The sequence below is a fragment of the Bicyclus anynana genome, chromosome 10, assembly GCF_947172395.1.
Source record: "Bicyclus anynana chromosome 10, ilBicAnyn1.1, whole genome shotgun sequence".
Lineage (NCBI taxonomy): Eukaryota > Metazoa > Arthropoda > Insecta > Lepidoptera > Nymphalidae > Bicyclus > Bicyclus anynana.
Window position 1 is genome coordinate 14819735 of NC_069092.1, and position 13203 is coordinate 14832937.

At 34.3% G+C, this 13203-nt stretch overlaps 1 protein-coding gene across 1 annotated transcript; it reads left to right on the forward strand.

The window, feature by feature from the left end:
* The first annotated feature begins 4294 nt into the window (after positions 1-4294).
* LOC112050350 (valacyclovir hydrolase) lies at positions 4295-10487 on the forward strand. Its single transcript, XM_024088604.2, has 5 exons — positions 4295-4502; positions 5558-5836; positions 6846-6999; positions 7892-8138; positions 8673-10487. The coding sequence occupies exons 1-5, from the start codon at positions 4404-4406 to the stop codon at positions 8773-8775; spliced, it is 882 nt and encodes a 293-aa protein (XP_023944372.2). The 5' UTR covers positions 4295-4403; the 3' UTR covers positions 8776-10487.
* The last annotated feature ends 2716 nt before the right edge of the window (positions 10488-13203 follow it).

Here is a 13203-nt window from a genome sequence, read left to right on the forward strand (position 1 = left end):
GCTGTATGTATATATTTTTTTTTTATGTATGTCCAGCGATAATTCCGTCAATTATGGACCGATTTTAAAAATTCTTTTTTTGTTTTGAAGGGTTTACTTTCAGGGTGGTCCCATTTTTTTCATGTCAGGATCTGATGATGGCATCCTGGAGAAATCGAGGGGAACTTTCGAAAGTTGTAGAGACGGCTAGTGCGTTTGTTAGTGTTTCGATAAGGTATTTTAAGCTACTACAACTTTATGAAGGTTTGGAGTTGGTCTGATGATGGAGCCGAAACACAGACGATGGAACTCATCAAGGATTTACAGCAGTCACCTTTTGTTTGGACTTGATTAATTTGTATTCATGAGTACTTTCCACCTATATGGGTTGTGACTGTATTAAGGGTCTGGTGATGAAGACGAGGGACAGTGAAGAGAACTACTCGACGGTTCACAGTAGCTACCTTGTGTTTGGACTTGATAAATTTGTATTGATGAGAACTTTCCACCTAGATGGATTGTGACTGTATTAAGGGTCTGGTGATGAAGACGAAAGACAGTGAAGAGAACTCCTCGACGGTTCACAGTAGCTACCTTGTGTTTGGACTTGATAAATTTGTATTGATGAGAACTTTCCACCTAGATGGATTGTGACTGTATTAAGGGTCTGATGATGAAGACGAGGGACAGTGAAGAGAACTCCTCGACGGTTCACAGTAGCTACCTTGCGTTTGGACTTGATAAATTTGTATTGATGAGAACTTTCCACCTAGATGGATTGTGACTGTATTAAGGGTCTGGTGATGAAGACGAAAGACAGTGAAGAGAACTCCTCGACGGTTCACAGTAGCTACCTTGTGTTTGGACTTGATAAATTTGTATTGATGAGAACTTTCCACCTAGATGGATTGTGACTGTATTAAGGGTCTGGTGATGAAGACGAAGCACAGTAAAGAGAACTCCTCGATGGTTCACAGTAGCTACCTTGTGTTTGGACTTGATAATTTTGTATTGATAAGAACTTTCCACTTAGATAGGTTGTGACTGTACACACGCAGTAGGTATGCTAACACTAAAAATAAAAAAATAAAAATTTTAATAAAAAAAATTCAACCGACTTCCAACTCAAAAAATAACTTTAACTAAAAAGCAAAAAATAACATCCTACCTATGTGCTACCTTCTGATCAGTTTGAAGGCGGTGCCAAGCCAGTGATGTTTTAATTAAACACGTTTAAACTACAAAATTTCTGTGGTTCTTTCAGAAACAGCTTTAATTAAAACACGGCACTGGCTTGGCACCGCCTTCAAACTGATCAGAAGGTAGCACATAGGTAGGATGTTATTTTTTGCTTTTTAGTTAAAGTTATTTTTAGAGTTGGAAGTCGGTTGAATTTTTTTTATTAAAATTTTTTTACATAGATTTATTTATAAAAAAAATCCTGTCGGACAATAATTTTCAGGAGGCATATTTGCAAATATATGGATGCAAATGATTTTTTCAAATTCTTTACAAGATAGCCCAAGATTTAATTCTTTACAAGATTACAATCTCACCTGATGGTAAGTGATGATGCAATCTAAGATGGCAGCAGACTAACTTGATAAGAGGAGGATAAAAACCCACACCTCTTTCGGTTCCTACACGACATCGTACCGGAACGCTAAATCGCTTGGCGGTACTACTTTGTCGGTAGGGTGGTAACTAGCCACGGCCGAAGCAACCAGCCAGACCTGGACCAATTAAGAAAGCCTCAATCGGCCCATCCGGGGATCGAACCCAGGACCTCGGTCTTGTAAATCCACCGCGCTTACCACTGCGCCACGGAGGCCCACAAAATCATCCTACCACCATGGTTCGCTACGTTCAAAATTTTGCCCGACGCGTCTTACCATGAATAACACATACCTACACAAATTTTAAGCACAGAATACATAATATGTAAAAGATAAGCAGTATAAGTCTAATGAAAAAATTGTTGTTGAACCCAAGGCTCAACTTAGTTGTCTCACAGTTTCTTCATGTAAAGCTAAAGTAACAGTAAAAGTAGTAAGTAGGTAGTAAAGAACACTTTATTTTTCCGTGATTAATACCGTCACTTTTGCTTTATGACGTTACTTTGACTGTTACGATGAAGAAACTGGCCGTTAATATAACTATGTAAGGGATTAAGTAGGTACGTAACTACTGTCTACTTGCAGTTATGCCCAGTTCGGACTACTTTAGCATTTTTAACCGACTTCCAAAAAAGAGGAGGTTCTACGTTCGTCTGTATGTATGTTTTAGTCGAGTACGAACGTTTTGTGGGCGGTAAATCTAAAAATTGTTCGTACTCGACTAAAATACTAAAGCAGTCCAAACTAGGCTTTCGGTTAGGTGGGATAAAGGACTTGACAAAGTTATCTTTAGTGTAGCACTGCCTTTAGGTATTGTACTTCCCCCGTATTTTTCAAAAGATCTAAAATGTACAGTAGACACTTAATAAACAAACGAGATTTTCATGGTAATCGTTCCGCTTAATAAAGTTACAGTTATTTTTTAAATGTCCTAAATTAATTAAACACAATGTAAAGGAAGGCACAAAAAATAGTGACGTGAACTGAGGTAGTTCTTTCTAAACCCGGACAGGCTTTATTTAGTCTCGAAAATTCTATACCTACCGGAACATCACGATCTTTAACAATAGCGCTTGTTAATTAATGAATTAAGCGTTGCCGTTAATAAGTCTTGTAGAACATTCTACACTAATAATTATATAGGGTGTGCTCTAACGCTCTGGGCTTTTCTTATTTGAAATGTGAAATTTTAATATGTAACTATGGAATAATTTATCTACCAATAGACTATTCCTAGATAGGTATTCTGTGTAATTATTATTTATTTGGGCAAATTAATTTCTTTTATTTAATAGTAATGAACCTTTAAAACTGACATGAAATACTCGTAGATAGATATAGCCGTTCCATGAAATTGAGCGAAAAACTAATTTGTGCTATGAGTAGAAGTGGGAGCGAAAATTGCAACAGACGGGGATCAAAATCCAAGCGCACTCAGACCTCGTCCAGTTCAGTCCAGCCCAAAAAAGGTCTCAAATTCGGTGCAAAAAAAAGAGTGTTACAAGTTAAAGAACTTTTCTAATCGGTTCAGTAGTTTCGGAGCCCATTTTATGCAAACAAACAGACAATGAAATTTTACCTCTATATAATATTAGTAAAGATGAATGAACAATAGTATAAAGTACTTACCCAATTAACCGTTACTTTCAAATTATCAAATTATTTGGTCCACCCGCTATACAGGGTGATTCGGTCTTTAGTGCGGATATTTTTTTTCGTGGTTCTGTATCATTAATAGAATATAAATCTACAAACAGTTCGATACATTTTATGTAATTTTTTTTTAAATTTATGTCTCTAAAATAACAAAATAATGTACATATTATTACTAAACAAGATATATTCAGCTTAAAAGTGATCTGGTGACGTCCTTTAGGTATCAAACGAAAATAAAATAAACGCACAATAGGGTGACCCTAAAATTCTGTTCAAAAGTAAATAACTTTAGCTAACGATAATTTTGTTATTTTTGAGTTAAAAAAAAAAAGAAAAAATACGTGTTCATTAAATTTTGTTTATGTACAAAATATAAAAATATCCGCACTAAAAAAATTTTCTTCCTGTATACCTATCGATAAAAAGTTCACCAAAAATTGTTAATGACTAGTTCAGAATATTGAAACAGAAGGTACTCCGAGAATATTGATTTTACCCAAAAAAAAATTTTTAATGTAACTCAGTTTTTAATGTAACTCAATTATGAAACGAACGAACGAACGAACGTCTATTTCTAACTCAATGTCTTTAAAGTAAGTCGGTAAAAACAAACGATATGTTGATATCGCCAGTAACTTGTGCAAAGTTCGTGCGCTGTAGCATGGTCCGGGTGACAGTTCGTTTCATAATAGTACCTATTATGAAAATCATACAGGCACCTGTCACCCGCACCATGCGCACAGCGCACAAACTGTAGACGCCATTCAGCGCCAGTGGCGCCACGAGGTGTCAAAATGAAAATTCAAATAAAACCCCTAAAATCTATAAAATCAATTTTTACACTATCCCCGGGTGTTTTTATCCCCGTATTCCTACGGGAACCGGAACTAAGCGGGTGAAACCGCGTGGTATCAGCTAGTTATAAATGAAACTTTTGCAAACATCTGTATAATAGCAGAGTTTGTAGGTAAATAAAGTAATAAGTAAATGATTATGTTAATTAATTAAATGCGCCTCATATGTAGGTAATATAAGTAGATACCTAATTGTATGCAGACAAAATAGTACAAACACAAGGATTGACGCATTGAGATTGATTGTGTAAACTGGTGTAAAATTGTTTAATATAAACTTTATAAATTACAAAGAAAAATGTTTTTACGAAGCTTTGTGTTAACAAAAATAAACCAATTGAAAATAAATAAATTATTTTTTCTCAATGAGTCGTATAGCACAGCAGCACGTTTAAAGGTAACTTTTAAAAGAGTTTAAATCTATACTAATATTATAAAGCTTTGTTTGTTTGTTTGCTTGAACGCGCTAATCTCAGGAACTACTGGTTCGATTTGAAAAATTATTTCAGTGTTAGATAGCCCATTTATTGAGAAAGGCTATATATTATCCCCGTACTTCTGCGGGAACGGGAACCACGGGTGAATCCGCGCGGCGTCAGCTAGTTGAAAATACAATAAAAATTTCATAATTTATGTGTGTATAGAGTGTTTGTGTGCTAATAAAACCTATAATAATAAAAAGGCTCGGCGCGTATTGTGAAGAGGTTCCTCTCTCTGGAGCCCTGATCATCGGTTGCTTGGGTTGACGTTTTATATAATTTTTTAATAGTGTTTTGTATTATATTTTTTATTAATAACATTGTTAAAAATTAAAAAAAAAAAGATAAGTAAAGAAATGAGAGAAAAGAAATTGGTTCGCTAGATTCGAACCCATGATCTTTCGGCGTGAGTCTTTACCTTTGAGCTTTAAATTACTTAACATTCTATATTCTAACACATTAAATTCTGAATGGGGATGACGACTAGGTTGGAATATATTGATTTTTTTAATAAATTCGTATAAATAAGGTCAATGTTAACTAATTTATACATAAAAAGCAAAGATTGACTCGATATTTGCAAAATAAATAAGATTATAAAATTTCAAAATCTAATAAAAATCTTTTATCGTAATTAGATAAAAATTCATACAGTTTTAGCTTCCTTACATTAAATGTGACATTTTTCTATAAATAATTATCATAAACGCACAAATAACAAAGATATTAGTAATTTTGTTTGAACGCTCATACAAATCTGATGATTAGCGAGTCAGCGACGTCACTAACTCGTGCCATTTTGTATGGAGCGTTTTTCAGGGATCCGCGGCAGCGCCGCAAATCTGACCCTTTAAATCCCTGTAGCTCCGAAAGTAACGCTCGCCTGATACCCTGTTACTTTAACAAAATTGCTTTACTATTAGCATACTCTTAATTTATACACAATTTAAAAACTGTCATCATCCCTGTTCAGTTAAAGGAGGACATAATCAAGGAGCAGAAAATCAAAGTTGGGAATTACAACATTAATTACATCAAAGTTGGTTGGGGAGACCACAAGGTGCTCTGTGCTCCGGGATCCCTGGGCACGTGGTCGGACTACCAGCTCCAGATCCGAGGGTTCGACCGGGATAAGTTCAGCCTGGTGGTGTGCGACCCAGCGGGCAACGGGAAGAGCACTATACCTGATGAGGATGACAATGTCATCAACTTCTTCGAGAGAGACGCGAATGTGTATTACGAGTTTATGAAGGTAGCTTTTAAATATTTTTTTTACTTGCGTAAATATTTACCTATTAGTAATCAATTGTTAAGTATAAACTGACTAAGATTCCTATAAATTTAATTTTATTACTAGAAAGGGTTTAAATGTTAGTTTATAGGGTTGCCAACGCCGACTTCTGAAAATTCGGGACGTCCCGATTTCCATGAATATTTTTATAATTAAAAGGTAAATAAAATCGGGCGTAGGCTCGAATCCGGTCCGGGGTATGCACCTCCAACATTTCAGTTATGTGCATTTTAAGAAATTAAATATCAGGTGAGCACGTGACGGAAAACGGTGAAGGAAAAACATCGTGAGGAAACCTGCACACCTGAGAATTTTCTCAATTCTCTACGTGTGTGAAGTCTGCCAATCCGCATTGGGCCAGCGTGGTGGACTAAGGCCTAACCCCTCTCATTCTGAGAGGAGACTCGTGTTCAACAGTGAGCCAAATATGGGTTGTTAATGATGATGATGATATAAAATCGAACGCAAATCATTAGTATATCCAATAGGTATTTCCAATAGATATGTATAGTACATCTACATACATATTTATTTGTTATGAATCTTTTAGTAAGTATAGTTTATAGTATACGGGAGACTCTATGAGTTTTGATTACCTTGAGTGTCGAAATATGCCTTTTTAACTGAATAAACGGCAGTATCTTTGTTTTACGTAAACTTGGAAGTTCAATTTTTTCATAACTTCATGGAATCGTATACCTAAGTAGGTATACAGTTTTTTCAACTAAATACCTCCACGCGTTCTTGATATAAAGAATATCGACATATAGACATAAGTACAACAATATGATCCTATAAGGGTTCGATTTTTGTATATTTTGAGGTACAGAACCCTAAAAGTATAATTAAAGGTAATATAAATATTTTAAAATCGGTACATTTTGTTATAAGCAGAAAGAAATTTTGATTCACCCGATGTTACTTAACAATCAATCCATAATTTAGTACTAATTAAATAATTTGTTTGCAGGCACTAGAAATACCGAAGTATTCGTATCTGGGTTGGAGCTGCAGTGGCGCGTCGGGGCTGATCCTCGCCGCGAAGCACCCGGAGGCTGTCCACAAGTTGGTGGTCTTTGGCACCAGCTCGCACATGTTGCTCAGCGAAACAGAAAACTATAAAAGTGCGTACCTTAAATAGTGCATAACTATGTTTGTGTATAGGTATGTCTTCTTCTTCTTCTTCTTCTTCCGCATTTGTCACTAAAGGTTGGCCGTTGTAAGTACAAGTTGTAAGTACGTTGTTTAAATATACTCGTAGATACGTACTACGAATTTTACGTTTATTGAAAAATATTTATATGTGTATAAATAGTAAATACGTACTCAATGTCATGTAAAAATATTTTTATGGCGTAAAGTAGGTAGGTGTTGCATCTCTCGTCTCTTTCATTTGTTGCTCTATGACGAAATTTCAAAAAATACGGTTTGGTGGACATAATAAGGTCCAAAAAAATACATTAATTCTTACCGATGTTATCAAATGAATATTCCACTGTGTTTATATTTTAAAAAATATTGAACAATATAATAATTTACATTAGTAAACTACTTATTATACTTGAATAAAAAACAGTGGGATTTTTACTAAGTGTAATTAAGAAGTAAGTGCATACATTTGTAGGTAGGTATTCGATATAAATACATCGTTTGTCGGGTTTTAGTCTTTGATTATTATCTTGTTTATCTTATTTTTTTGCTAATTAGGTTGGTACTCACTTCATTTAAAGTTTTATTAAATATTTTTGGGAACCATGATTATGTTGATACACACACACTGTGACACTAGTGTGGTTCTCTCAAGGCTGTACTAATTTTACTTTATTACTCACTACTGAGATGGGGGATGAAAGTTTGTACGGAGAGAGACGTATAATTTCGAAAAAAAATTGATTAGGCCGATTATAAGATATCAAGTATATAGGTAGATAGTACCTATATCTACTAATCGATGTATTTTAGATCCTATACATGTTAGTATTTGTGCGTAACTAATTCCAACTTTTTGTTGAATAGAAATGAAAGATTTGAAGAACTGGTCTAAACCGGTATTGGGAGCTATGATGAAAATGTATGGCGAAGAAGTGTTTGTGAAAAAGCTGAACAAATGGGTTGATAACATCGTGAACAATTACCACGTATTCACTTGCGACGATCTACTGAAGGACATCAGATGTCCAACGATGATTATGTACGGTGAAAAGGACCAAATGGTGGACAACTCCCACGTGAAGTACTTACAAGAGCGCATCAAGAATTCCAGGTACGTAGATATTTAGTTACCATTAATTTTTTATTCTGTACAAGTTAGCCCTTGACTAGAATCTGACCTGATTGTAAATGATGATGCAATCTAAGATGGAAGAGGGCTAACTTGTTAGGAGGAAGATGAAAATCTACACCCCTTGTGGTTTCTACACGACATCGTACCGTAACGCTAAATTGCTTGGCGGTACGTCCAGCCAGACCTTGACCTCAAGAAAACCTCAACCGGATCAGCTGAGGGATCGAATTAGAAGACGGAGGTCCTCCGTCTTATAAATCAACAGCGTAGTCCACTGCACCACGAAGGCCGTTATTCTTCCATGGAGACAATCACATTATTCCGTGATGAGGATTATGTATTCTGTGTCAAAACGAATAAGTAAGTATTCTTTTCCAAATTAAATAAATAAAAACTGACATTTCTGAGTAAAAGTTCTTAAGTTAAATGGCTTTATATTCAGTCCATACTTACTTATTATATTTATACTATAAATATATATGTAATAAGTATAAATTATTATCATTGTTACAGAGTCCACTTATATCCAGAAGGCAAACATAATATCCACATGAAATATGCAGAAGATTTCAATAGGAGAGTGCAGGATTTCTTCCTTGAAACGACAAACGATTAACGGATTTAAGATGGCAGCACTATTGCGACCTATAGTACCGTATTGCCCCTTCTCAGTGGTGCCAAAACGCGATTACATTAGGGTTGTATAAAGTAGTTTACTGTATTGAGATTCGTATTGTAACCTAATTATCGTTTAAGTTTGTGTCGGTTTCATGTTATCGATCTCTAGTACTAGTGAATACGACAATCACCTTACTATTATCTGCCTGTTAAAAAAAAGCGTAAATTTCGTAACTATAGGGATGATGACAGTTTTTTAAATTGTATATAAATTAAGAGTAGGTATGCTAATAGTAAAGCAATTTTCTAAAAGTAACAGGATATCTGCGATCATTACTTTCGGAGTTACAGGGATTTAAAGAGTCAGATTTGCGGCGCTGCCGCGGATCCAAAAAAAAAAGCTCCATACAAAATGGCATGAACTAGTGACGTCGTTGGCTCGCTGATCGTTAGATTTGTATGGGCGTTCAAACAAAACCACTAATATCTTTGTTATTTGTGCGTTTATGTTTATAGTTCATTTATTAAAAAATTACACATTTAATGTAAGGAAACTAAAACTGTATGAATTTGTATCTAATTACGATAAAAAAAAATTGATAGATTTTGAAATTTTATAATCTTATTTATTTTGCAAATATCCAAACATTCTTTGCTTTTTTGTATAAATTAGTTAACATTGACCTTATTTACCCGAATGTATCATAAAAATCAATTTATTCAAACCTAGTCATCATCCCCATTGAAAGCCAACGTTTGTATAGAACAACGTATGTACTTGTAATATTAATAACACACAGTGAAATCTGTATAAGAACATACAAAAAAACATAACTTACATATAATATTCTGTTCGAATAACATCCACCGCAAGCACCTGCAATCGCAGAACAGCGCAAATGCCTAATGCTTTTGAGATAGTTTTAGGAACTATGGCATAGTTCACATGTGTGCGCAAACACAGCTGCACTTTAATAATGCTAAAATGTGGTTCTATTTCTCCTGCGACTTATGTTTATATTATAGTTGTAAAGTGAGATACGAGTAGTTAGCATTTTGGGTACATCACTAAACAAGCCAACCTTTGTAGGTTCTAGTTTTAGTGGAAATGCACCAACTTATTATAAGTTGTTTAGTTCTAATAGATGTATTAAGTAATATATTTCTTGTACTTTCATATATTTTTAAAGATAATGATGATACTTTTTAAAATAATTTATTTTTACTTGCGTTAATATATTTTATAGTGGTTAGTATTTGCTGCCTAAAACTACTATAGACATTTATAGGGTTGCCAACGTACTACGACTACTACGGTTTATTTTGTTTATTACGGAAATTCGGGACGTCCCGATTTTTATGAATATTTTTGAATTTAAAGTGAATCGATCGAATGAAGATCATTAGTAGGTAGTAGGTATCTAATTGCCTATATAGCTACATTTTTTTATGAATCTTTTAGCTTATAAGTATTTAAACACAAACAACATGTAAATCAACTGAAATCGGTACATTTTGTTTTTAGTAGAAAACAAATTTGATTAAACCGATGCATTGACCTTTTGAAATAACTTTATTATGAAGTCGATTAACCGATTTCATCCCACTGTTAGTCCATAACAATTATACTAATTAACTAATTTGATTACAGGCTAAATGTAAATTATTTACTTTAGGTATAAGCAATATAGTTTATTTACACTTTTCGTACTTAAATGTGTTTCTTTTTTGATAATGATGTTTATGTCCTCCTTCCCATGTTTGTCAAAGGCGATAAAACAAAAGGTTTTATCATCTGCGAGCAGAGCATACGCAGTTGTGGCCGACATAACTTATCATTGTTAGTCCGATTTCGAAGGGGCGACTGAGAGATTCTTTAGCGTAGCCACATTGGAACACTTGACGTCTTATACAAATGTGTTTAATAGATTTTATTTTAATAAATTACAAATAACGCTTACAGATTCGTTATTGTATTAAATATACCTACTTAGATAAATGAATGACATCAGATTTTATCAATTTTGATACATATAATGCACCTATATTATATCAATATATTACCTACAATTTATTATATCAATCAGCTTGGCCTTGACTGGTAATCCGGCTAAAAACAATTTACTGCCAAACAAAATATTAGCATGCTAATGAAGTCACTTAGCATGGTAAGCTCGCAAGTAAGCGCGAACTTGTTAACGCTAATGTTATAATGTAGGCGCTTACGGCGAAGAACATGGCGACGGGATAAACGACGCAACTTAGTGGACTAGACACCGCTCCAGTCCAGGATAGCGAGTAATTGTATTCCGCGCGGGGTACATGGATTACTACTACTATCCTTAGACAGGGGTACAAGATCCCCGTGACTTACCCGGCGAAGAGGAGAGAGAAGAAATAAGCTCGTCGCCAGTACCCCCACCCAGACTTGTACCTGCGAGAAAATTACCCGCCTCTCTTTATAATCAAAATTGCAAAAACTCATATAAAGTTTTCATAACTGCCCAATATTAGGGTACAATACGGCTGACATGTTGTTTATAATAAACGTCTCTAAAATCAACTTTCTTGGACCTTCTTAATTAGGCCCTGATGCAATATTCGTTCTTAGCGGGTCTCTAATAACTATAAACTATCTCCTTGCCAAATTTAATAATTTCCAATTGTTTTTTTAGATTTTATGATCTTTTATATAGATTTTATTTAGATAAAATAAAAATAACTACGAATAAATTCATGCCAGATGAAATAAAAGTACCTAATTTAATATACTTTATCAATGAAAAATTTATTAAATTTTAATAAATTAAAACCCAAAATTAAACAGATAAGTAGAGCGCACAGAATACGACGGTGTCGTAGCCGCTCCAAATACAAAATTCGAAAACTAATACATTCTCGACTCAGTTCGACACGAAACGTCGCAATGTTTTTAAATATTTTACAAAAATGTTCACGAAAACTAAAGAAATAAGATGGAATATTTTTAATAATACCTACAAATTATGGAAAAAGTTTGTCAAGAAGGTGCGTGACGTTTGTTTTTTTATGGTTTCATCGGCTTCACCACGCTGCTTGTGAACACTCATTCTGGATTTATTTTTTAAATATCATAAATTGTTTTTATTTGCGTCCCGAAATTTAATGTAGGTAAGTAATCTGAAAAATTAGGTTACTTGGCAACCCTTTTGAAAAACTATCGGTGTAGTAATAGGTGGAGAAACTTAAAAAGTCTGTTCTTAAAAATTCAAAGGGTAGGTAAAAATTAAGCTGCCAGCAAAACTTAATGTAGCTTATAACAACCTATTAATATTAATTTTCATATAACAACATTTTGCCAGTGATACAAAAAAATCGGGCATGAGTAAAAAGTCGTGCAAAAAAAACAGCATTCCACCTTCCACGCCACAAAAACTTGCAAGTAGAAAAATTAATGTATTAAAAACTCATGCTTTTATCATCGAACTGAACCTTAACTGAACCAACAAAAAATGTCTATTATTTTTTTCTTTAACGTTCAAGCCTTTTCAAGCTATGTTACACCGAGAGACATAGATTTTGTGACAGAGTTATGACACTACCGCGACAAAACTGAGGCGAACAAAAGCGGCAAATTGTCTCAATTTCATGGAGTCGCATAATAAACAAACGAGAATTGTTTAAATAAGTAATACTTGTAGTTATGTATACAGTAACTGTAAACACAGTATAAACGTAAATATATAATGCTATTACACAAAAACGTCTGCATGTGTGCGCTCAGTTTAGTCGCTAGATTCGGACCACTTTGTTCGGTGGACCATTTTGTAGGCACGTAACATGTCTATAGTATAAAAATATCGTTGCCAGTAACAGTCGGTAGTGTCGGTAGGTCATCGACAGGCAGTGTGATACAGTATTTGAATGTACCTATATCAGTCGATGGACATTCACTCATTACTGAACATTCTTATAAGGGCTTCCAAACAACACGGTTTACAGCTCCCTATATCCAGGGTCTCAAAGCGTCGCGGAATTGTCATTGGTTTCGCACATTGAGTACGTCATCACTCGTAACACATTTCTCTTTATTCATGTTGTGGCTTGTGTTTTTACTCTTCCAAAATGAAGACTAAGGCATAATTAAGGGATTAAAATAAGAAAAAACAGTAAATATTTTATTAAGTCCATGTCCACTTACAGCATGCCCTTGTTACGTACTAAGATAAGATGTGTGTGCACGTCTTTGGGTAATGACATAAAATTGTGCGTTCTTTAATATGAACGGGCCCATCTAAAGATTTATATCGATGGATCTAGGCTGAAAATAACAGATGATACATTTTAAACATAAGTTATGTTTCGTATTTTAATTTCATGCAAGTCAGTATAATATTGTAATTTTTACTAGTTATTTAAAATTTTAATAACAGCGAAGCATTTATTT

Excerpts from the sequence above, each read along its gene's own strand:
- LOC112050350 (XM_024088604.2), top strand. The coding sequence starts at position 4,404 with ATGTTTTTACGAAGCTTTGTGTTAACAAAAATAAACCAATTGAAAATA. Across the intron at positions 4,503-5,557 it reads GCACAGCAGCACGTTTAAAG|TTAAAGGAGGACATAATCAA; the intron begins GTAACTTTTAAA and ends ATCCCTGTTCAG. Across the intron at positions 5,837-6,845 it reads TGTATTACGAGTTTATGAAG|GCACTAGAAATACCGAAGTA; the intron begins GTAGCTTTTAAA and ends ATTTGTTTGCAG.